The sequence below is a fragment of the Leuciscus leuciscus genome (assembly GCF_965113295.1).
Source record: "Leuciscus leuciscus genome assembly, chromosome: 19".
Taxonomy (NCBI): domain Eukaryota; kingdom Metazoa; phylum Chordata; class Actinopteri; order Cypriniformes; family Leuciscidae; genus Leuciscus; species Leuciscus leuciscus.
In genome coordinates, this window is record NC_138743.1 from 12,993,414 (window position 1) to 13,020,146 (window position 26,733).

The 26,733-nt window shown below is 37.8% G+C and overlaps 1 protein-coding gene and 1 long non-coding RNA gene across 10 annotated transcripts in view; one reads left to right on the forward strand and one right to left on the reverse strand.

Annotated features, from left to right (window-relative positions):
* The window catches only part of LOC309482786, a 223,295-nt gene extending 204,824 nt beyond the window's left edge, over nucleotides 1–18,471 (forward strand). The window contains exon 2 of the long non-coding RNA XR_014200367.1: nucleotides 18,339–18,471. This is a non-coding gene — a long non-coding RNA (uncharacterized lncRNA). The remainder of the gene's footprint in view (nucleotides 1–18,338) is intronic.
* The window catches only part of cdc42bpab (CDC42 binding protein kinase alpha (DMPK-like) b), a 58,941-nt gene extending 32,419 nt beyond the window's left edge, over nucleotides 1–26,522 (reverse strand). For 6 of the 9 annotated variants that reach the window (XM_082148157.1, XM_082148156.1, XM_082148152.1 and 3 more), the window contains exons 1-5: nucleotides 25,644–26,521; nucleotides 5,695–5,786; nucleotides 2,833–2,916; nucleotides 2,316–2,411; nucleotides 1,734–1,882 (exon numbers count right to left, since the gene is read on the reverse strand). In XM_082148157.1, coding sequence (XP_082004283.1) covers nucleotides 1,734–1,882; nucleotides 2,316–2,411; nucleotides 2,833–2,916; nucleotides 5,695–5,786; nucleotides 25,644–25,821 — 599 coding nt within the window. In that variant the 5' untranslated portion in view covers nucleotides 25,822–26,521. Of the gene's footprint in view, nucleotides 1–1,733; nucleotides 1,883–2,315; nucleotides 2,412–2,832; nucleotides 2,917–5,694; nucleotides 5,787–25,643 lie in introns of all 9 variants that reach the window. The other 3 variants (XM_082148153.1, XM_082148150.1, XM_082148151.1) reach the window with 1 other exon arrangement.
* Between the last annotated feature and the right edge of the window lie 211 nt (nucleotides 26,523–26,733).

Genomic DNA, 26,733 nt, shown 5'->3' on the forward strand with positions numbered 1-26,733 from the left:
CCTGTCCCTCTGGGTGCCCCAAAAACAGACTGCAATTGGCAGACCAAGACTGCACATCAGTTTGTGAGGAAGACAACACGAGTACATTAGAGAAAGTGTGTGTGTTTGTACGTAAATGAAGTGTTCGGTGGGAGTGAAGCACACCCAAAGTCCCAGTACAAACACATTCATCACACTGAGTGCTCTATGGAACTGGTGCCTGTTATTATGCAAATATGGAGAAGCCAATTCCTGTATGATAACCGGCTCCAACCCAGCCATCCCTCGGACTAAACAGCCTTTTTTCCAACTCACTGCACTGCTTTAGTGCATGCTTAGCTGATTTGAAAACCCCATGAAATCGAAGTGGGTGTTTTGTGGCTTTTAATTCATGTGTATTAGCTTTGAGTTAATCTATATGCTAATATACAACACCGTTCAAAAGGTTTGGGGTCGGTAACATTCATATTTTTGAAGGAAGTTTCTTATGCTCACCAAGGCTGTGTTTATTTGATTATTTCAGGAAACACAGTAATATTGTGAACTATTATTAAACTTTAAAATCAAAGTTTTTTATTTGAATATATTCAGTTTAATTTATTTTAATATATTAAAATATACTTATCAGTTAAAACAGTTGTGCTGGTTAATATTTTTGTGGAAACTTTGATACATTTTCTTTCAGGATTTTTTTAGGAATAGAAAGTTCAAAAGAACAGCATTTATTTGAAATAAAAATCTTTTGAAACATAAATGTCTTTATTGTCACTTTTGATCAATTCAATGCATATTTGCTGAATAAAATTATTCATTTCTTTCAAATAAATTTTACTGAGCCCAAATTTTTTTACTTTACTCCTAAACATTGACATAATTCACTTTAAGCAGACACGCTTTTAAAATGTATAGTCTTCTTTTTCCATGAAAACAGATCAAATATAATGACGACTCATAGAGCACTACACAGGTTGTTGTCCAATCAAATGCTCTCTAGAATTAGAAGATCCCTCCCCTAAAACCACAACCAGCAAACAGGGTTATTGCTGTGACATAACTAAAGCACACAGGCTTTTTAGAAAATAAGGATAACCCTAATCCTTTTAGTTTCAATAAAGGGGTCACATTTTTGCTGGTTAACATGGCTTTGGCTGTCAAATATTATCAGAATCATCTTTCTGCAATGACATCTGTCAATGTATTTAAGTATCAAAAGAATCTGTGTATTCTCACTAAAATAAAACTATTTTACAGGCAAACCAGACTGCAAAATGGATTGCTGTGGACAGTGATAGGATTATATTCAGGGATATGGAAATAAAACAACCAATATAATGACTTATAAAACCACTTTTAATATTCAATGCTTTTGTCTGCCACAAAGCTCTTTTTAGATGTTTACTATTTGTAGGCTCAGAAAATATTGATATATTGCAATAATAGTGTTTAATTAACCAGCAAATCATGTAATTAATTCAGTCAGTCAACATTTGAAACTGATGAACAACCCTGGGGCCGATTCCATAAACTGCTAAGACTAATCTTACAAGTTAGTCATCAAATTAGTTTCTTTAAAACTGTTTATAATTTTTTTAAGTCAGTTACATAATGTAGATTGGTCTAATTTGATTGCAAAAAGTAAGACTGATTACACCTAACTAACTGCTAGTTGGTCATACTATTTCGTAAGACATAGTCTTAACATAAATGGTTATGTTTATGCAACTGGCCCCTGGTTTAAAAATGCCAGGACCCACCTGTGAACATAATGTAGCTGATGCACAGAGTCAATAGCCAAGACCATCTCGGCCAGATAGAACTTGGACATGTCCTCAGGCAAACGATCTTCAAATTTACTGAGCAGAGTCAACAGATCTCCCCCTACATAGTAGTCCATCACCAGATACTAAGAGGAGAGAAAAACAGGGAGTGAATAAGACAGAAAAAAGAGAAGAAAGGGAACAAAAGGAATGGGAAACAAAGATATCAATCATAAACAGTTTACAATTAAAATTCCCTTTACCCTCGGATTAACCCATCCCATCTCAGTTATCCATGACATTCTTTCATCTAAAACCTCTTATCGCTCTCTTCCTCCAGTTTCATTCCCTCACACTCCCACTCATGAAGCTGAACTTAAAATGATAGTTCATATCGAAGACCCTCTTCTCCAGTCACGCTATATACACAACACGGCACAGATAAATATATAGTCTGCTGTAAGACAGTGTCCCTTGAAACTCTGTAAGTCGTGATTGATGATCACGTTATCTCCCCCTCTGCACCTTATCAAGTGAATGTGAATCAGACCCAATGTGAGCTTGAGAGTTCTCACGCACCAAGTTGTTCTCATCCTGGAAAGCATAGTGCAACGTTGTGATCCACTGACTGTCCCCATTCACCAGCACGTCCCGTTCCTCCCGAAAGCATGCCGTCTGAGTGAAAAAGAGGTAAATGTCAAAGAAAACCACTTTTCAGAGTCAGCGATCAAAAATGTGCCCCACATACTTAGAATGACTCCAACCAAGGGGTCTATTTCCACTGTGAGGAATGCTTTTTGAATCATATAGAGCAAAGACTGTTTGTTTTTAAGTGGTTTCTCGTGTAATTGGTAAAGACAGAGGGAGTAATACTCTAGTAGGAAGCTAAGGAATGACATGCCAGGGATATAGGAGAAAGCTGAATGGTAAATCAGCTGAATGGTAAAGCATGATGCTAACTGGATCAAGATTTGCACATTATATAAAAATCAGTCTTGAGAAAAACATTGCTGTAATTTGCAGCTAAAGCAGTTAGCTTATTTGGATCAAATCTGCTGAATAAAATCAAGAGATGTCAGTAAAAACATCAGCCCACCTCAGCCCTTTTGAGCATTTCCCATTTGTTGAGAATCTTCATGGCAAACACTTTGTCTGTATTTTTCACCTTTACAACTGCAACCTGTAAGGAAGACAAGAACATCAGTCTTGATGTGATCTTAAAACATAATTCTACCAGGAAACAGTGTTTTTTTTATTACCATACACAAAAAGTGCTACTTAACTTGTTTTTTAAAAAGTGCTGCCATTTGCATTCCTTTCAGAAAAAGTACAGCAGATTTGCTCATTTCTACTCGTACTGCAAGATTGCAGAAACTAACTGCAACTAATCAAGAAGAGATGCACCGAAATGTTGGCTTTTTCCGGTTTTGGGCTGAAATGGTTTTGGAGGGCCGAAATCAATGACGTTTAATTAGCGCTTCTCCAATGACACGTTTTCATTATCATGTGACCATCCTCTCCCGCGGCCTCATGAGATAGTAAAGCGTCCATTGAATATGCACACTTCAGAATCATGCCGGGTAGTAGTAGGTCACCAGGGTACTTTTTGCCAACTCTTTTATTTGTACTGTGAATTCGGACATACTTCTTTTGTCACATACTGTTTTTAGCCTACTATATTGTAGGGAAGAATGTGATTTCGGATGCAGACAGTGTTTTAACCAGGGAAAGATGCCAATTAAACAGTTTGTTTTTAAAAAGCTTTTTAAATGTTTTTAAAATAATTCACTTATCCTCACCAAGGCACCATTTATTCGATTAAAAATACAGTATTACAATTTAAATTAACAGTATAATTATACAGCAAAATTAAATAACTTATTTAAATGTATTAAATAATACATGAATAAATATAATTTATTCATGTGATACAAAGCAAAACATTTCAACAGTGTCACATGATCCTTAAGAAATCATTCTAGTATGCTGATTTGGCTCAAACAATATTTCTTAGTATTATCAATATTGAAAACAGTTGTGCCGCTTAGCCTAATATTTTTGTAGAAACCGTGATACATTTTCTTCAGGGTTCTTTGATGAATAGAAAGAACATCATTTATTTGAAAGAGATTTTTTTTAACATTAATGAACGTTAGTCAGACAGTCTATTCCTGTCTAAGCAGGCAATTATTTGTAACAATAAGCAGCAAATTCAATCTCTGTGAGACTGCAAACAGTACAGTTCAAATACAAGGAAAACCAGATGCCTGTGAATGTCATGAGATCATAGTCCCAGGAAAATAACATAATGATCATATCTAGCATCTGCCTTAAAGAGGGAATATAAAGCATTAGGCTCAGTTGGATGTGTGATGTCTTCACTCTATTAAATGATGATCAGTGAACACAACAGTGTTCTGGCAATGTTCAGTGACTTGATCAGGAAAGAGCACACTGTTCTTGGCTCTGACTGTGCTGATAGAGGAGTCGCTTTCAAAGTTCTTTTGCTCTTCGCTTTCTGCAATCAAGTGTACAATGACAGTATGTGATGTGATTTCCCTTTCCACACCCTACACAGTTTTAATAAAAAAATTGCACTTCAGTAAGTGGGATTTAAATGTGTTGAAAAGTGCAGAAAAAAATCGTAATGATCTTGAAACGATTTTTTTTGTCTTCAAATTCAAAATTCAGTAGCAACTACTGGCTCAGAAATCTTCACAGGAAATGATGTCATCTGCCATTCTTCTTCTCGCCCAAGCCTTTCCTGATCCATCAGGAGATGAAAGTGTGTGACTGATCCTCAGTCTGTTCCTTCGCACGTTTTCTCACAGCTGCATGGCTTCCATTCTCGTGTTATTTTGGCAACAGGCTCACATCAAGCAGAACAGACTTTCTGCTAGGTTTCCATGAGCTGTTGATTCCAGCTGGACTGGAGTGAGGCCGGAAACCCTGTCGAGTGGTGTGTCAGACGAAAACGTTCCCACTGAGGCGGGCATAGATGAATCATAGCTCACCAGACGTTGACAAGTGGAGAAAAGCCCAAGGACTGACAAATATTGCCCTTTAAAATGTATCAAATGATCTTTGATGTATTTCCATCCACCAAATCTAACAAATGTGTTGCCATTTTTATAACTCAAACCTATCCGTTGTTAAGAAAGTTTAAGCTGTCTTTTTGCAGACACAGTTGTTAATGTATTTCACTTCTTGGAAAATTTAAGGTACTTGATTTCTGAGCAATTTGTTTAAAGCAGATCTGTATTTTAAAGGATTAGCTTAATGAGAATTTGGTCATCTTTTATGTATTGCAATTCCCAAACCCGCTTGACTTTTTTTTTCAATGGAAAAAATAATAATCTGAATGAGGACTAGGCTAAAGCCTTCGAGTTTCAATAAGGATGGAAGAAATACCATAAAATGATCATAAAAATAGTCTGTACAACTTGTAGGCAATATTTCATGTGCCAAGATATTCCTCAAAAAATATTCCTTTTTTATTTTTGTAGGAAGAAATAGAGTTGCGTGGGTTACAAAAGGTACATTTTGTACAAAAGTAAATAATGTCAATTTTTATTTTTGGGTGGACTATTTCTGGAACCGTCAAAGTGTCACAGAGCTATTTTCTCACTGTGAAATAAAACCTGAATAAAAATCCCATAACCATTTGCTGGGTTCCCACTTCACGGGCCATTCTGAACAGCCAGGCCTCACGAAGTAACCTAATAGTTCTGGTTTCCTGGCCTACCTGTACACCACACATTCCCCAGTGACTACATCACACGACTGTCATTACAAAAGAACATCAACTGCCTCAGGCTCTTAAAAGCACTACATGAAGAATATCCTTACTCTGCAACCTGTGTTTATGGTAAATCAGTATACTCATCAAATATTGCAATGGGGCTATTACGGGATCTTAAAAAAAGAATGTTCCAAAGGAAACGAGAACAATAAATACCTCTCCAAAAGCTCCCCGTCCAATCACCTTCAGGATCTCAAAATCCTCCTTGCGTAAGCGCATCTGTTTCACCTTGGATGTGAAAGGTTTGGCTGTAAAAACAAAAGAAAAGAAATGTGACAAAATCAGTTAAAACAAACAACAACAACAAAAAACAAGTAAACAACTATTTTAATTTATTTTACACAAATTATGAAATTGTTAAAAACATGAATAAATATATTGTCATTCATAAGATTGGGGTAGGATTTTTTTTTTTTAAGTGAATATTTTAATTGAGCAAAAACGCATTAAATTGTGACAGTTAAGACATGTATAATATTACAAAAGATTTCTATTTTAAATAAATAATGTTCTTTTAAACTTTCTACTCATGTTCTGATAATGAAAAAATGCATCTTAGTTTCCACAAAAATATTAAGCAGCACAACTGTTTTCAACATTGATAATAATAAGAAATGTTTCTTGAGTACCAAATCAGCATATTAGAATGATTTCTGAAGGATCAATTGACTCGGAAGACTGGAGTAATGATGCTGAAAATTCAGCTTTGCCATCAGAGGAATTAAAATAGAAAACTATTTTCTAGAAGAAATAATATTTCTGTACTTCTTTACTGTATTTTTAATCATATAAATGCAGTCTTGTTGAGTATAGGAGACTTCTTTTCAAAAACATACAAAAAGCTTACCCCAAACATTTGAACTGTAGTGTATGTAATTAACAATTCATTTATTTATGAAAAAAATAATGCTGAAGCTGAACATTTTCAAATATGGGTGTAAAATAAATAATTATTTTACTACAGCAATGTTGTACGTGCTAAACGGAGACCTGCCATCCCTGGCTCAGATGTCTAACAAGTGGGAAAACATGGGAACAGAGAAGTGGATGATCTCAACCGCAGTGCGATAAGGTTAAAAATCTGCCATGTTTATCCTCAACAAGAGTTCAAACACGCCACCCACACCGGCCATCATCAGTCTATGTACTGCAGCTCTAAACCCTCAGAATGAGGTAAGCTTGACCTTCCTAAAATATCAAAGCTCGACCTCATCTAATGGCTCTTGTACACATTACTGAGGTGTGCTGTAGCAAAAATTTTCCATGGAGCACACGCACTGCCTCTGCCGCAGACTCAAAATGTTGTCCCTAAATCTCTTCCAATCAGCATCATGCACACGGGGTGGGACATCTCTGTTGCCATAGCAATATTGGATTGTGCAGAGGAGAGAAATTCAGAAAAGTCTGGCCCTGTGAGAAATAAGGAAATGTCTGTCAGACTACAACAAACAAGTCAAACTGAACTGTTATAGGGGGGGTTTGGCTTGGCTATTTCAAAGTGGATAAATGAATGATGAAAATTCTCCTGGAATATATAGTGGATCCAGAAAACTTAAAGGGATGGTTCACCCAAAAATCCAAATCCAATCCAAAATCCATAACCCAATTCTGTCATCATTTACTCACCCTCAAGTTGTTCCAAACCTTTATGCATTGCCGCCTTCTGCTGAACACAAAAGAAGATATTTTACTTCCAGTGTGGAAAAAAATACTATGGAAGTTAATGGGGTTCGTCAACTGTTTGGTTACCGACATTCTTCAAAATATCTTCTTTTGTGTTCAGCAGAAGAAAGAAACTCATACCGGTTTGGAACAACTTGAGGGTGAGTAAATGATGACAGAATTTTCATTTTTGGGTGAACTATCCCTTTAAACTTACACTGCACTTAAAAATACGAATTTCCTTTTTGACAGAATATGAAACCAAATGCATGTGCAAACAAAGACTGCTAGCCCTAATTTCACCTGTCTGAGCCATGCTTGCTATTACTTTTAAATTATTATTATTTTTTACCAAAAAAGTGTGCTTCATCTTTTGTGACAAAGATGGTTTGGATTTTTATTTAATAATACAATGACGTTCAAAAATTGTTTAAATGTTTAAATACTTTGGGTCCGCAATGCATGTAAAAATGAATGCATTATGCATTAGACATCAAAGTGCAGAAATACAGCTATTACAAAACAGCTTCTGAGACCTTTTTATAATGTAAAAATATGCTTTTACAAATCCAACCATTAAAAACTTTTTTAAAAACAATAATAATTAAAAATAGCACAATATTTGAAAAACTATTACACGTGTTTGCTAAGGCTAAAACCATCCAGAAAACTATAGCATTGTGGCAGACGGGCAACACCAGTTCATTTTTTTTAGAAGAGGTAAAAATTATAATTTTCCTATCTAATAATAAAAAACTAAGAATAAATACAATGTTTTCCACATGATATTCCAATTCTATTTAAGGGGTCATTATCTCTTGAAGTTACAGCATCTGTCTTTCAGAGCAAATAAGTGGGTAGATCACCAAGGTACAATTGGTGGCTCCAAGGCATTCTGGTCCCAGCAGGCCTTCATTACCCCACCAGGTCATTACATCTCATCAGAACTGCTCCACATTACTACAGTGATTACACTTAACCACTGACCCACTGTCACAGTCACATATCAGAGGTCAGGTAGTTTATCTCATGACAGCTAAAAACATGCCAACAATACCAACTATGTGTAAACACCGCTAAGTAAAGGTAGGCAGCATAACTATAGTATTAGATCACGCTAGGAGCTTATGATGACGGTATATCTCACAACTGTGTGAATATATTATTATATTAAAAATATATTTTTTTTACAGCATGCATGGAACTTACAAACCATTTCAGCAATAAATAAATAAATGTTAAATAAATAAAATGTTGTATTTCAACTATTATATGTATGTATATTATTATATATTTATACTTATGGTAAATATGGTATATATAACACTTCTGGAGGAGCAACAAGCACGGATAGGAATTCTCTAAATAGACTTTAATGATGAACATGCTAATAACACAACACTTTGCATAACCGACCAGGGACTGGACAAGACACGGAGTTTAAATACAAGACGAACCAAATGACTGACAGGTGATAATCATACGTAACCATAGAAACAAACGAGGAGATAATCAGTAACAAAAACAGAACAGAGCAGAGAAACACACCAAAATATCAAAATAAGAGTATCAAAATAATGTATATTTTGACAATATATCTTCTTTATATATCTGGAAATATGGTTTATAAATTGAGTAAACATGTGGTAGTGGATATTTTTAGATAATCTAGTGAATAAGGCAAAAAAAAAAAAGAGTGCATTTTATTTGATTCGATTTTTCTTTATTTAGCACCTGATTAGGGGTGTAACAACATATTGTTATATAGAGTTATCACGATATAAAAATGTGTATATCATTGATGTAAACGATATGATTTGTGATATAGAGTTAGTTTATCCAAGGCTCAGCTTAGGTATAATTCACACAAAAATGTCAATTCTGCCATCATGTACTCACCCTCAAGTCGTTTCAAAGCTAAAAGATTTTTCATTCATCTTCCAAACACAAATGAAGATTTTTTTTTTATGAAACCTGACAGATTTCTGTCCCCTCCAATTAAAGTCTATTCCTCTAAAATGTAAAAAAATCCCAAAAATGTCAAAGGCATCGTAAAAAATTATCAATTGAGTGGTCTAATCCAAATCCAAGTCTTCTGACCAGACACAATGGCTTTAGCCTATATGATGAAGAGACACAATGGCTTTATATGATTAACAGATTCACAACGGCACGCATACTGTAGTAAACATGGACGTTCAAATGCTTGCTTAATAATAATAATAATAATATTTTATTAATAATAATAATAATAAAAATACGTATTTTGGCTTAAAATATTTCGATAGTATCGTATCGTGAGTTCAGTATTGCGATTTGTATCGAATCATCAGTGTATCAATACACCCCTATACTTGATGGATGCAAACCAAAAGACAAAGGTAAGTCTGGCATCAGTTTAAAAACAGTCTCACATTATGCAACACTTGAGTTAAAAAGTAATATTATAAAACAGATCATTCAGATGCTATCTGACTGGATGTATTAAATTCATATTGCCCAGCCTTACCACTGAGACAGGGCAAAAATAACTTTAGACATCCCTGGATAGAATCAGTCACGCTTGACCTCTAAGAAACTTTCAACAGTTGTGACACGTTAACGTCAGCCATATGTTTGTAAAAAAAGTGTGTCACTGCAGTGGGAGTCGTGCGTTACGTCACAGGTCACACACACCATTGACAACATACAACCAGGCATAATGCTCATAACCATAACCACTAGAGTCCTAAAAGACTCATAGACAGCATGGACTGTGAAACAACCACTGAATAAAATACTCTGCAAGCATGAATCTCTATGTAACCACAACATAATGGGACCTGCGAGGCACTTTATAGAGTAAAAACAAATAAACGTGGATCGAGTGAGAGGCCCATCAATGGAGAAATGCATGCGATACCTGTGCATCATGAAGACAGCTCCGCCCTATGTATCTAAGGATCAGTGGGTTAACAATATTAGCTTTAGTGATGCTTCTTTTGTTTAATTTTGGCAGCCGAACAATAGCTATACAGTATCACTCACCTGAAAACCTAATAAAACAACACAGGCATGTCAAACATAGCAACGGTTGTCATGACAAATGAAAGTGAGGTAATCTGTGGTGCTGTAAATGTAAATTTAGTTTTAAATGTAGTTTTTTACTTGAATTTGAGTTAGTTTTAGTCATTTTGTTGTGTTTGTGTAATTTTTCTTTTACTTATTTTAGTGCTTTAAGTTATACTAAAATAAGTTAATGTTTTTTATATTTTATTTTATTTCCGTTAATATTTTTATAGTTTTTGTTTTAACGATGATAACCCTGGTACAAAGGGATGAAATTTATGCAAAAAACAAATACTGAGGTTTTGAAAGTAAGTGTCAGAGTAAACTCATTGGCATTGTGGGACTGGAAAAACACGTCCCGTCTTTGTGTCTCCTACCAGACTGGTTAAGGGTGTGCGTGACATGGCGCTCATGAGAATCTGCGTGAGCTTGTGTAAATTTGCCCTCCCCGCTGTATTCAGGGACAGGAGTGTGTGCAAAGAAGGATGCAAAGAGGAATACTAGGCCCTGAGAGTGTGTTCCCACATCCACTCCTCTGGCAAGGGGACATCTGGAAGCCATAAGAGGGATTATTTACGGCCACGGTGAGGTAACAACCCAAAAATGCCGCTTCCAGAAGAACACGTCCTGGCTCCTGGAGCTAAAAGACCTGAGGATGGCCTTCCTCTTTCATAACCAGAGAGGCTAATAAGGCATTGAGAGCATTAACATAATAGTACAGTTATGACAATGTGCTCTGACCTCTACAACTTTCAGAGGCAGAGGCTATGCACTAACAAGGATGAGTACAGTGAAACTAATAAAATTCTACTTTACAATATAGGCGTCATGTGAACACTTTTGTAGCCCTCTAATATGAAACAAAAAAAAGTTACAGAAATTTAAACAAAAGTAAATAAAAATAAGGTATTGAGGGGCAATATTTCAATCAGAAATCTTAGGAAATGGAGTAATCAGTCTTCAGAAAGCCTGCACAAAATTCCCCAGCAAGAAATGTACAGTTAATTCAATTTCACCAAAAATATTGGTGGTCAGACATGTTGCACGATGGTGCTCATGTGCATGATGCGACTTAGGTTGGTTAGTTTAATTTCCAGTCCCCATCTTTTCTCTGTGAATAAAATACTACTAATAAGGCCAAAGAGAAAACTTTTAACGGCCAAAAACAAACAAAAACAAATATTTATTGTCACTGTTTTTGTTCTATTTTTATCTTAATATAAACCATATTTCCAGCAAAATGGTAAAAAAAAAAGTGAAAAAATATATTTATATTATTATTATTATTCTAATTAAACAATTCCAAATGTTACATACATACATACATACATACATACATACATACATACATGCATGCATACATTCATACATACATACAATAATAAAACGTATTTATTCATGTTGTTTTTGTAACTATATGACCTGTGATTCCAACAATGTCTTGCTTAATCTGGAATAAAAGTCCCAGTGCCTCACAACTGCTACTGCTAATAAAGGTCATAAATACGACGAGTCCCAACAGACTGAATAAATTACATTTACAAAATGAAGGGATCTTGAGCAGGGGTTTCCTTAATAGATGCGATGGCAGGCTCTGTTATTAAACAAGCTAGCAGGATATCAAATGAATAAAAAAATAAAAAAAGTAATGGGTGCTTTCAATTCCCAAGGCAAAGTCATGGCTCAGAGTACCATGTAGTTAGCGGGGGGTGATATATGAAACCTTCCGTGAGGAGAGGGGAGAGCATTAAATCATTAATAAGTACCAAACATACATAAACATGCCTGAGAATCACTTTCATACTGCATAAACATGCAATGGGGCGATAAATTGTGTTTAATGCTAGAGTGAGCACCCGTGACGTCCAAATTCCCAAAGCAATATATATCGCCCCTAAAGCATCCTCAGCTATAGAAGCATGATGGCTTGACTTGTGCCAGACAAGACAAAAACTACAATTGTCTAACCACTGCAATGCAAAAACAGGATATTCCCAAAATACAATGAAGCCAGAGGAAGACCACTCAGTACTAACAAAGCAATAAGATCTCAGGGTTCCTTTGCTAATGTTCATCAAGAAAAAAATGCAAACAGACGGGGTAGATGAAGAATCACCCATTAAACATGCCCGAAACTCAAGCACCATGCTGCAAGTGCATTAATGGTGGAAAAGAGCAAAACACATGGCCCCTTTACCACAGACAGCTATGTTAAAAATGTATTGAATGCAGAAAGGTTATGTGACAAACGACATAAACAGAAACTAACCGCACAAAAGACGGAGATGAAATGAGATGGTAAAGGCGTCAAAAGCATGTTCGACACTTTTACTGTACTCTCATCAGTGCCTGCAGTTGCATCACACGTTTTGTAACATGATCCCCTGCTTTTTCAATCTTCATAAGAAATACATAGACTGAGTCATGCTACCAAGGTTAGATAAGATGGCATTACAATACAGGAAGCAACCATTCACCTTTAAAAGGAAACCATCAGGCCCAATGGGGAGCAGACAGACACCAGAGATGGCGTCCTGCATACTAAGACCCAAACTGCTATTGAATGAATTCAATATGAATTCACGTAGTGTAACAGCGCAGTGCGTCTGGGTTGTACATCACCACGTAGACTCACTATTGGCCGACACTGGTCATGTGTGTGACGTACAACACAGAAGCGCTGCACTGTTACACTACATGAATTCATTCAGGCGAAAGACGAAATTCGACAGACGAAAATGAATAGTTGAATAAAAGTCATTATTTTTGTTGTTTTTTGCGCACAAAGTATTCTCGTCGCTTGATAAACTTGTGGTTGAGCCACTGTAGTCACTTGGACTATTTTAACAATGTCTTTACTAACTTTTCTGGGCCGGCAAATTTCGATCCCTTAGAAGCCTATGGAGCAGTGATCCAGCTCTCAGATTTCATCAAAAACATCTTAATTTGTGTTCCGAAGATGAACGAAAGTCTTACGGGGTTGGAACAACATGAGGGTGAGTAATTACTTACAGAATTTTCATTTTTGGGTGAACTAACCCTTTAAAGCTTCTCAATGTCGACAACAGCCGTTTTCAAAAGCGTGTTATAAGCGACCCGAACTCGTTGAGTTTGTGTGGAGCAGCATTTACTGTGAACCGAGCCACTGAAAACACAGGATCGTGAGCTGCACACTGATTTCGCTAATTTATGTCGATTAATCGCAGCCAGACTAAAAAAGCAAAAAGCATAATAAAAGTGGTACATTTAGACTATGTCATATGGACCACTTTTATTATGCGTTTTGCTTTTTTAAGCAAAAAGCATATGGTTTTCAGTCTTCTGAAACCATAAAACAGATTTCTGTAGGAAACACTGAAAATTACGTTTTTATTCACTGAAAATTTTGCTTGACAATCTTGGTCACCATTCATTTTCATTGAATGGAAAAGAGCAGCTTAGACAATCAGATATAAATATCTCCTTTGTGTTTGACAGAAGAAAGAAAGTCACGAGGGTGAGTAAATGATGACAGAATTTTCATTCATGGGTGAACTATACTTTATCGATGGAGTCAATACAGAGATGTTGCTACTGTATGTCAGGGAAATAAGGGTAGTGTATGATATTGTTTCATGTGAGGGTCAATGTATAGGCTTATTAATTTAGCCATTTCTCAGAACCTAATGCAGACACCTTTGAAGAAAAGCAGAACGGTCATATCCCTCAAAGAAGATTACACAGTCATCCAACAACATTGACATTGACACAAGAGCTGTGAAAACTTTCCACAGACAGCAATGCGTTTACGCTCAATTGGCAGGGATGTAAAAATACCAGCATTAGCTTAGCAGGAGTTTTTCAGTCAACATAATACCACCCAGTCACCTCCCTGTGGCAAAATATGTAATGGTAGACGTAACTCTACCCTACTGCATTCTCTGAGAACAGAGGAGTGAATGAAATCCTGCTGGACGTTTCCTACCACGACTGACTGAAAACCCGGAGGCAGTCGGAACTGTTGAAACTTCACCACCCATGTAATATGTTCAGATTATCATCACTGTCATCGTAATCATTATTATCTTAATCGCTAATCAACTTCGTTGGAACATGCCACTGTGACATTTTAATTTGGGCTAGACACTGTCTGTCAAAATACTTTCCCATTAAAAGCAAACATCAAACCCTATTAGTAACCTGCAATTTGTAACGTGATCCATACACGCATGTGCTTCTCACCGTGTTGTTCACATAAGGCTAAAGGGATAGTTCACTTAAAAAAAATTACAATTTGTCATCATTTACTCACCCTCTTATTGGTCCAAACCTGTATGACTATATGTCTTCCTTAAATTATAAAAGTAAAAACATTTTTGAGAATGTAGTCTACTAGTTTGTGTTTAATTAAAAATCTGTTCCTCACACAAAGCTACCCTATAAATTAATAAAAACTTAGAATACATTCTTGTAAGCTTGTATTGACCACTTTTATAATACTTATGGTGCTTTTGCAAACTTTTTAATCCTTAAAAGTTCAATTTCCCATTCATTGTAATTGCATGGAATTAAGACCAGTTTATTCCTCAAAATGTCTTTGTGTTCCACAAAATAAATATTTTTGTTCATCATATTTGGTCTGACGAAGAGCCTACGCGCTCGAAACGTTACCACCTGTGTGTGAGTCTATTATTAAATTTTCACATTTTTGGAGCCATGGTGTGCCGACTTTTTTCCTTTTTTATAAATGTTCTTGTCGAGCTCCCAATTTGAGCAACATATTGCTTTGGATGTGCGTGCTTTTGATCTGATTTTACTTGTTCATCATATTAGGCAATTGAGTCTTTTCAGAATTTTTTTACCTAACCGCTCCATTCATATGGAAGCGTCAAAGTGCTAGTTGCGTAGCTGTTAACTGAGGGACAGAAATCTCTAAGATTTCATCAAAAAAGATGTTACGGGTTTGGAACGACATGAGGGTGAGTAATTAATCATCGCATCAAGTTTTTGGTAAACAATTTTTTTTACAAATTAAACATGCATGGATGAATTGTAAAAGATCAACGAAAGACATTTAGAAAATAAAAAGGTTGAGTTTATTTCATTCTAACTTATTATATTTATAAATATGTCTACAACTTTTTTGAGGCATGGTAAGATAAAAAGATATCTGATCAGAGCCTACACACACTGTCCACCATTTTCCCAGTGTTTTCTGTACAACCACTCGCAGAAAGTGCCAAATTATTATTGTTATTTCACACAAGTGTATTGCTGTAGAATTACTTTCTGGTAAAAAGAAAAACGAAACAACCTGTGGCTGGTTTCTTTACAAGTCAAATCTTTTTCTATTTAAGCAGGCAGCTCAAGGACAGAATAAGGTGAAGTTTATAATAGTGTTTAGGCATTTAGTCAAAAGTCTGGCTAAACTGCATATCATAACATTTCAGAAATTTTTTTTCCAGCTGATAAACAATAAAAACATTGACAGCCAATCAGAATCCATTCCGCTTTAAAGAGCTCAAGCATTTAAAGAGGCAGATGAGAAACCTGCAGCGCGTGCTTAGAATAAATAGAGCATTATCGTTCGTTGGTGTGTGGGCGCTAAAATAGTTATCTTTATGGTTATCGTTCTTGATGTGAATGCTAAGATAGTTATCGTTATGGTCATCTTTATAGTTATTGTTCTTGAAAGGGCCTTAAAGGGATACTCCTTAAAGGGAATAGCACTTTTGGGAATACTTCGACTCGGCGCAGTAAAAAGTCACGCCTGATCCTCTTCCCACTATTGACAGAAGTGAGAGGAAGAGGATCAGGCGTGACTTTTTACTGCGTCGAGTCGAAGTACTCCCAAAAGTGCTATTCCGCCATACATTATAGTTATCCTTTTTAACCAGCTTAGAAAAGCGCCACGTTTTATTTTGTGTCACCCTACTTGGTTGTAGAACTACTCGTGTAACTCGTTTTTAAATAGGGAGAACGTTGATGTGTTTGGTCACTTCTAAATTCATGGCTGTTAGATACCATTGAATATACTGGGCTAAGCTAAGTGCTATCAAAGTGTCGCCGCACGCCAGAGCGATTGATTGCACGCACTGAGATGAGAGAGGTATGTATCAACTCGTCTTAGTTAAGGGAATAACATAGTTTAATTTGAAAAAAAGGTGGAGTATCCCTTTAAGACAGAAGTCATAAACATAAGTGCAGTTAAACCTAAGTGCATGTTGAAAATCTAATATTTTAACTCTGACTGAAGTCCAAATCATGTGATGTGAACACTTTATATACAATGACAGAAAGCAGTCATGGCCTAAAGCTGGCACAAACCCCCCTTTTCACCAGCAAAAATAAATGAAAGGGACAAAAAAGGCTTTACACACACACACACACACACCTCTGCAGTCCTCCAGTGCAGACACTTTCTGGGCCACAGCCAATCCCTTAGGTTGGAAACGACTACTAATTATAACTTACAGAGGAAAGGTGTCAGTGCTAGGACTTGAAACCGTAAGTATCCCAAAAATATGCGTTTGACGAAACATGTTTCGACAAGACTAGAAGAAATGCACACAAGAGTTCAAAAAGTGGATCGACTCAAAGAAAGATGTTGCAAAACACGTCGACTGATGACAGACAGGTGGGGGGGGGGGGGGGGGGGGGACCGTGTTCTTTCAGCTTTACTGAACAGCCGACATGCAAAATACTGTCTCAACCGCAAAGCCTTCCGAGAACGCACTTTGTTTGGATTCTTTGTGAATTACGAAAGAAAATTATTTAACAACCAAACCAAAAGCTTTACTGAAATTAAATTCAAACTGGTAGGCTACCTGCTTCCTACAACAACATGAATTATATATGGGAGTCATGTATGTGAAAACCCCCATCTCTTTCTTTAAAAACCCATCCCCCCCATCCATGGAGCATCTCCTCGCACCCATGCCGTTCTTCCAAACCCCCCGCAGCAGGTCAGACACATGCTGACAGCACTCATAATGAGAGGACTCATCTATGACCTTGACAAATTTGACATGTGACAGCTATCAACAGTGCCTTTAAATTTAGTCTACTGCCAAACACAAAAAAAAAACCACACAAAAAAAACCTTTGATTTGAAAAGCGGAGAAGAAACAAAATCAGATTCTGTTACCAGATTGGACTTCTCAGACATTTACCATGCCGTGAAGAGACTCCTTTACGCATATTTTAGGCTCTTCACGAGTTCTCAGCTGGTCAAAATACTATCATATACACACATTTAGCCCAGCACACAGCATTGTTTTGGATGTTTGACAAGTTCAACCGCAAATTATACGTCATAAAAGCTGTTGTTTTTTTGGTATCTTTAGGTTCGGTGTTAAAAAATGACCGTGTGAATGCTAAGCAAACCAGGACTAGATGTATTATTTCTTTGTTTTGGTCCAGTCCAGACCAAAGGAACCAAGAGAACCGAACTACAAGTGTGAACATACCCTTAATTTAAAGGTCCCATATTGTCAAAAATGAAATTTCCTGGCTTTTTTCATGATAGCAGAAGTCTAGGGGCTATGGAACTACCATATAAGTTTCAAAACAGTCAATCCACAGACAAATGCACACAGCCTGCATAAAGTAGCTTTTCACAAACTCTTGTGACTTCCGTATAAATGTGATGTCAGAACTACTCAGTCACCGCCTTCTTCAGTCACCACCCCACCAACTGCCCACCAACCCTCCTTTTGCCCAACCCCCAGACAACATCGTTGCTGATCGAGCAACAACAACACGGAAACATGTCGAGAAATTGCTGTTCAGTTGATGGATGTAGAGACCTGCACTCCCGTGGGACCCGACGCAACAGGGTGCGGCACGGGACAAGATTTGATGGCAGAGCGTGGGCGGTAAGGTACTCGTGTGTGTGTGGGTTGCGGAAGAATTATACGAATCGCGAGACTCCGCAAAATAGAAATATCTAAAAATAAAACATCTAAAAACAAATAAATTGTTATTCATGTTGCACAAAATCAACAAGAATAACTAAAACTAAATAAAAACGATTTACAGGCCAGAACAAGTTTCTATATATAATATGTTTGCAGCGTTGAGCAATGTAGCCAATCACAGACATAATGCAGTGTTGTAGTCGAGACCAGCTCACTCGAGTCCGAGTCGAGACCGAGACCAGAGAGGGTCGAGTCCGAGTCGAGACCGAGACCAAAGAGAGTCGAGTCCGAGTCGAGACCGAGACCAGAGAGAGTCGAGTCCGAGTCGAGTCGAGACCGAGACCAGAGAGGTTGGATAACCTGGTTGGGTCTAAAAACCAGACCTAAAGATATCTTCAAGAATATGTAAAATATTTGGTGGTAACAATAAAATTGGCACCATACTCAAACAGTAAATCAAATATACCATGGAATCATGTACACTGTAATGGTAAAAAGGCCACATAGTAGGTGGTGTAAAGGTCATTTTATTACAATTATTACGCGAACGTTAGTCTCAAGTCATGCGCAGTTGCGCACAAGAAAGTCAGCAATCATTGGACGTTTCAATCAAACAACAATTTAAAGAAATATTAACATACAGTAACAATCATGAAATATTTTGAATGGGACTCGAGTGGACTCGTGAATAAGTCCGAGTCCTAATATGTTCGAGTACGAGTCAATTCCGAGTCAAAATGCACACGAGTCCATGACAAGACCGAGACCATTAAAATATGGTCTCGAGACCGAGTCCGAGACCGAGTCCGAGTCTCGAGTACACAACACTGACATAATGTGTTGATTTCTTGAACGCAATGGCCAATAAGATGCATTTAAGATAAGAATCCAGTCACCGCTTAAAACTGAGTTTTTGTTCAGAGCTGAATTCTGCATGCTGGCAAATCCTCTGATTATAACAAACGAAGTGTTGACATTATGAAAGATTTATTGTGCAGTCAGCGTCATTGATAATAACGGTGCTTTGTGAGATCTTGATGAACTGAGATATCAGCTTTTTAGGAATTATTATTATTTATTATTGTGGTTAAAAAGTATATATATTTTTTTTTTTTTTTTGAAAATGACCGATCGTTTCGCTAGATAAGACCCTATTCCTCAGCTGGGATCGTGCAGAGCCCTTTGAAGCACTTCAGATCCCTTTGAAACTGCATTGATTTGAACTTCAACAATTTGGTTACCGTTGAAGTCCATTGTGTGGAGAAAAATCCTGAAATGTTTTCCTCAGAAAACTTCAGAAAGACATGAACATCTTGGATGGCATTGGGGTGAGTAAATTATCAGGAAATTTTAATTTTGAGGTGATCTAATCCTTTAATAACAAATAATTGATCACCATCATTACAGGTGTTTCATTTACCTTACTTGTGAGCATCACCAAGCCACAGCAGACTACAGCAGACATGACCCTAGTTACCTGTGGTTGGCCTGGCCGTACGTCACTCAGAAAACAACAGGCCAATCAGAAGAGAGGCTCATGAATATTAAGTAGACAGGCCAAAATCGACCTGTTCTTGGCAGAGCTCCTGAGAAAGGAGCTGTAAAAATATATTGAGATGGTTTTTGGTACCTTTAAAACCTGGGACCTTTAAAACGTGATAAATTGTCACCTGCCACCAATGGTTTACTTAGATCTCATATGGTAAATGAATCTGAGTGTCTATTATTTTCCTCTGCTGAAGCTGGCACCCTGAAGTGACAGTCTGATTGAGACGCTTGCCAAAAAAGAACTGGGATGCACTGAGAAAAAGAAAAAAAAAACATTATACAATTTTTTTTTAATAAATCAATGACAGAAAAACCGCATTTAGAGTTTCCCCACCCCAAATCATGCAGCAAATAATTGAGGGAAATAAAAATCACTTTAATTACTTTTATCAATAACATTTTTATCAATATTTTTCGATTGTCTAAAGAAAAGAACTCATGATATGATGCAGCTGACTAGTTTTTAGAATGGAGCTGCTAAGCAAATGAACTTTGACAGTTGAGACAGGAAATCCTGAAAGGTCAGATTGGTAACAAGACCAATCAACATAATGTGATATCAGATAACCTTCCATGATGTTTATCACCTGTTGATTTCAATCTATAAAAATGTCTGTTTAATTGCCTGTATTTTCCATTTTACAAACCTTACTAAACCATGTACACTGTTTTACAGCTAGCCAGCTATTACAGCAATTCAGCCTAACTATTCATCTCAGGGGTGCAGCATTTTTTGCATGCAAGAGTAATTATCTCAAAATACAAGGCATTTACAATTTGGAAAGCTTGTAAAATCTTGATCAAGTGTAAGTCATGCGTGATAGTTACTGAAGTGTGAGGGTATTTTTGTCATTTGGAAATCTCATGAGGTAGATTCGACTGAAACGTGGCCTGACATGCACGTTATGTGCGAGGCTAACAAGTACAGCAGCAAGCAAAACATACCTAGTGTTTACGGGGTCAGCCAAGATAACCAACACACAAAAATCACTCCAACCACAGGATTTCCTCATTTTGTGACACTCGAGGCTGCTTCGTCGTGCTGCATGGCCAGCGAGAGCTTCCCGTGACCCTCGAGGACTGGAAACTATGATGCAAAACACAAATGCACGCCTACTGAAAGAGAAACCAAACCAAACCAAAACCGCTGAACCCGCAAATCACTTTGCTATTCAGTAGTGTCTACATTGAAAACACTTCAGGAAAAAAATATATAAAAATCTACGTATGCGCTGTTTGCTCTTCATTTGAGAATAAAAACTAATACCACTGCTAGACAGTGTGCATAGTCATTTTACAATTGCTTTGAATTTTACTCATCCAATTGGAATTTAGAGTCGGAATGGTTTTGGAAGTCATATTTTTATTCTTTACTGAATGTTGGGGTCAAATCTCTGGGTCACATTGTGTCACAGCTTAGTGGTGCATGTGGTAGCATTCTGATAGGATGGTCTACTGTTCCAGTGTATCAAAGCTCAAGGGCGTACACCAAAAATACACACACACAAAGTATTCAGGCACATAAATCAGGAAGCAGCCCAGAGTAAGGCCAAGTGATAACTGTGTGCATGCAGCATTATAGTCGGTCAGCAATGTCAGAGGACACTGGCCGATCTGCACTGCTACTAAAGTTGCCAACCGTTTTGTAAATCATAAAACTACCCCATATTTATAGGAATAGTTCACATAAAATGAAAATTCTGTCATCATTTACATTTATGACTTTCTATAGAAAACAATTAAAGATATTTTTCAAAAGCAACTCAATGTATTTTTTCTAAACAATGAAATCCAGTGTTGTTTTGTCCCCCATTGACTTTCATTGTCTGAGCGAAAACAAATGAAACGTTCAATAAAATATCTACTTTTGTATTCTGCTGATTAAATAACTCATTCCTAGTTGTCAACTCAACTATAGGTCCCTGGCTAAAATACACCTGTAGGACTTTCTTTCTTCTGTGGAACAAAATATATTTTGAAAATGTCTGTTTTGTTTTTCCTTTCTCATTCAATGAAAGTCAATGGGGTCCAATGTTGTTTTGCAATGTTGAAGGTGAGTAAATGAGGACAAATTTCATTTTTGGTGAATTATCCCCTTAAAGTAGTAGAATTGGGTTCCAAATTAGATCTATCAATTTTATATTATTTACCCCATTTTTAGTTGAAATCAAACCTTTATGACTTACTTTGCAAAAAAAAAAAAAAAAAAATGTTTTTGTGGAAAATGTCTGTTTTTTTTGTTTGTATGTTTATTTCAGTTTTTTGTCTTTACAATGAAAGTCAATGGGGTCCCATGTTGTTTACAATGTTGTAGGTGAGTAAATGATGACAAAAACTATCGCTTTAAGGTAACAGAATTGAGTTTTATTAAATCCATCAACATTACACTTGCACAGCTGCAGACTGTAGCATTTCGTAGCATTTGTTTACAACATGCTCAACTGTCACCTGCCACCAATAGTTTACTTAGATCTCAAATGGCAAATGAAACTGAGGGTGTCTGTTATTTTCCTCTGCTGAAGCTAGCGAACTGGCAGACTGATTTAAATGCTCGCCAATGAAGAAATTGGATGCATTGAGAGGAAGATAGATCGAGGGAATGGCGACAGAGAGTAGCCATCAAACCGCTGCCGTACGAGCCTCTTCACACTGCACATCAGAGCGGCAAGAGCTAGAACTCTGAGTCAGCACTTACATGCAAATCTGGCCTTAGTCTGAGCGGAATGCAGCACTTCTTCATCTACAGTGTACAAGGAAGGTCTCAGAGCACCAATGCACTGCAGCATTAGCTATCTGGCTACTTCTGAGTGTTATCTCAAATAACAGATCTCTATTAGCGGAACACACCCTAAAACTTGTCTAGAATGCATTACAATACATATACAATGACAAAAACATTCTCTCTTCCCATGTGTGTGCATACTACAGCTTCAGGCATGGGCGGGTGTCTAAGTGTATAATGTTAGCACTAAATAAGATGTTCCTGTTTGACTCTGCTGGAGGGTGTGCTGGAATGAGGGACCAGAGTGGGAATGGAGACGGATGAGGGAGAAGAGGTGAATTCTTTGGCTTTAAACCATACTATTACAGCCGAGCGATCCGAGCCAAGCCCTCCGCAGGAGAAACATCATGTGACAGGGAGGAACAATGCATCCAGATCTCTGCATTGCTGAGGCGTTATTTTGGGAGTTTGGCATTGATCTTACACCTCAGTGTGGAGCAGCTCAATTTCTGGCATGCCTTGCATTTCAGCAGGATACGCAATAGACTGTGAAATATTGTCACATGTCCAATGAGTGATCTCACACTAACCTTATTTGCATACCATGGTATTCACACTATACACCAACAAAATTCAAATAATACCACAATATTACCAAAGCACCATGTCCAATCAACCATGATAAGTACTTTTTTGTAAGTGAAAAAAGCCTGTACATTACTTTCACTGGTCAAAGGACTTCATATGGACATTGATCCAATAAGATTTTGTACTGACAGTGGGAATACCTGAGAGGGAATAGCTTTTAAACATAATGCACTGGTTAATGAATGTATCATTTGGGAAACCCCGTCAAACCATTCCCCAAGCTGCCTCCAATATTCTATGGCCAGTAAAGAGAAAACGAATGAAAAGCTGAAGTGTATTTAAGCATCTTTGCCAGCTGGCCCTAGATTCATTTCATTGAAAAGCCTAGGGAGTCTGCATGAATTCACTCTTTCACAATGAAAAAAATAATCAGAACAATACAATATGGCTCTAGGTCACTGGTCTAGACTTGGTTGGCAATGGAAGGGAAGGGAAGAAAATGCGAATGAATCATTCATTCTGTGTCTCGTAGGGTTATGCATACATTTCTCTGGAGGACTGGGACATTCCAGGGGGTTTCGCATATAATTGCAGCTTAGCGGCCTTGTCCCAACATACATGTGATTCTCATTATGTTGTAGTACATTGTGACGGCCTCAAGGCTCCAATTACAAACCATCAACGCTGAATGTGGAATACTCATCACTGCCCTTACCTAAACCATCAGTGGTTGATGCATCCTCAGTAATTCTGTTTATGAACTGCCCTCAGACGCTGAGGAAATGCAGAGCAACCAGCCAAATTTATCCTCTCATTCCCTTTTGGTTACAAAGTTACGCTGCCTTCCAGCCTTCCAGCCTTCCAGCTGGAACTTTTTTGTAATATGAACACCGTAAAATGTGTTAGTGTGTCACAAAAAAGCAAGACACAAAGTCCCTTGTGAAGCTAACTTTGACCTTGGTGACAATAAACTGCGACTTTGGTCTCCGTTCCAATGACTGTCACATTGAAATGTGAATGAAAGAGTGAGTGTGTGCTAATGAGCTCATGACTGAGTGACCCATCTAGTCAGTCTTTAAATAGTCAAGTCCACAAAGGGGACAAACACAATACACAGCCGTTTCCCCGTATGACATCATGTGTCCAGTGGCTCAGTGGAGTTTCCTGACGTTGCCCTATAGAGACTCCCCACAGGAAAGGTGCACTTACACTTTTTCGCACAAGCACACATGCACAATGACGCACAATAGCTCAAATTACAATAATCTCAAAAACGTCCTGGCTTGTGTGCAACAACACTGACCGGCACTGTCAAAGTATACAGGCCTAACTAAGTTGCTTGAAGGCTAGTTTGATTTGCATTTTCATTCAAATAAAAGGATTGTAAACAATACAACAAACTAAGCAGGGACTGTGCTGTGAAATGGCACTGCATTCAGACGATGGTCAATGAATCTAAACCCATGCTGTTTGCTGCATTCTCTTCATTTCTCAGAGTTACATAACATGACAGTTAATTAAGCCAAACTTTTTCCAGAGATATATAAGGCTGTTCATTCTGCTCCATTTTAAACTAGCAATTAGATCATTTACAGATGCAGGATGAACTCTGCCCCCATAAAACTTTGCCTATTTGCCTTGAAAGTGCACTCAGTAGATTTTTGTTTACATACAGCATCTTATTCATTTCAATAGATTTTGGATGTGATTCTGACATGTATAAACCTGGATGCATGACGTGTGTTTACTTACTGCATGCTGATCCATACCATCAATCTAAATTTTGACTTGGGCTAAGTTAGTCAAGGCAAGTTTATTTAAATAGCACATTTCAGACATGGGGTAATTCAAAGTTCTTAGGCCTATATTAACTTTTTTTTTTTTTTTTTTTTTTAACCATAAAAAGGTTTATTAAAAAAATAAGTTACTAATTAAAAGAAATAAAGGTATACACAAAAAATGTGAGGGTCATATATGGAAAAGAGACTTTGTGTTGTGTTTGTAGTGTGTGTGTATATATAGCCTGGATATGACAGACTGACAGACTGACAGACAGACAGACAGACAGACAGACAGACAGACAGACAGACAGATAGACAGATAGATAGATAGATAGATAGATAGATAGATAGATAGATAGATAGATAATCATTTGTAAAACTTTACAATTTAGCAAACCATTACTGAGTGCACCTTTAGTTACTGCCTGAATATTATATAGCTTAGCTAAGCTAAGTGTTAGGCCATCGAGAAAGAATATACATACTATTCTACTGGTGAACATGCACAGAGGCCATAAATAAATTAGATCGTTTATCTGTGGCCCATGTCGAAATGAAAGCCCACTGCACTGTATCAACCTTGTTTCAACAGTAAGTAGGGACTCATTAAAGGTGAGCTTCACATTCCACATTCATGCACAAACCAGTCTAGCGATGATGTCATCTTCATTTCTGTTCCCCCCTCGAAAACAACTCAATGTGTTTTCCATACAGCAACTTTGTCTGTAAAGCAGCTGGCTAACGTCAGACAATATAACAATAGTTTGTTTGGCTCCCGCATGTCACAGTGAATCGCCAAACAACTGACGTGTGGGACGCGTGAAAGACAAGGCGTGCAGTGCATGAAATGTGTCTTACCCCAGTCTAGGAACTCCAGAACGTTTTTCTCTCTTCTGAGGGGAGAATTATTGCACTCATCATAAAGGCAGACAAGAACATCCAACAAGGTCTCCACGCTAAAGCACTGGCCGCTGGATTGAGACGGGCCATCAAGAAACAGCTTCTCCAGCTTCTTCAAACGCACCTCTCCAGACATGGTTTCAAATGGTGCTGATGTCTCACAGTAAGGTCAGGATTTGCTCCCCACGCTAGCAAATTGGACCGGCCAGTGGCACACTTGAGTGATCTAAAAACTTAAAGGCTCAAAAATATATAGTCAAGCTTAAGGGGGTCAATCATGGTCCCTCTCTTACCGATGCGTCCATATCAATCCACAACATCATGAATTCGCAGTCCTTAGATGCAGAGAACTTGCAGCCATCGACCCTGCCCTGGCCGGTGGATTTGACGTATATTACCTAGGCTTATGTATTCCCGATTTCAGATTCTCCTTTGAAGGACACTTTTCACAAAAGAAGTCACCAAAGAAGTTTTAAGCAATCCCCTGAGATATGGTGATATCTGTGGTTATCCATAATGCAGCAACAAAAGCGCATCAGCAGCACGGGATCTGCATTGCTACAAAGCCCCATATGCCCCTCCTCTGGCAGGACTGCGAAAGCCTTAGCAAGCTGTTTTTCCTTTAAATTCCTCTCTTTGTATATACAAAACGCTGGCGGAGAGAGCAAGCCGTGGGTTCGACAACTGTTACGCGATATTATGCACTTGTCGAGGGAAGCGTTGCGGCGAGGGGCTGAAAATATGCGTCCTCTTACATGTCGGTGGAGGACTCTGCTCTGCTGCCTGCCTTCCCTGCTCTGCTCCCGGTCTCTCTCTCTCTCTCTCTCTCTCTCTCTCTCTCTCTCTCTCTCTCTCTCTCTCTCTCTCTCTCTCTCTCTCTCTCTCACAGCTCGCTGCTGCTGCTGCAGGCAAAACCCGACATCATCATGGCGACCGTCACGGCATCTGCTGCGGGGAATGGAGGGATATGCTGGTGGGAAATAGAGTAGTGTATACTAGAGCAGTGTGCGAATTATCCGCCAATTATTCACTGGCTTTCAGAGGGCTC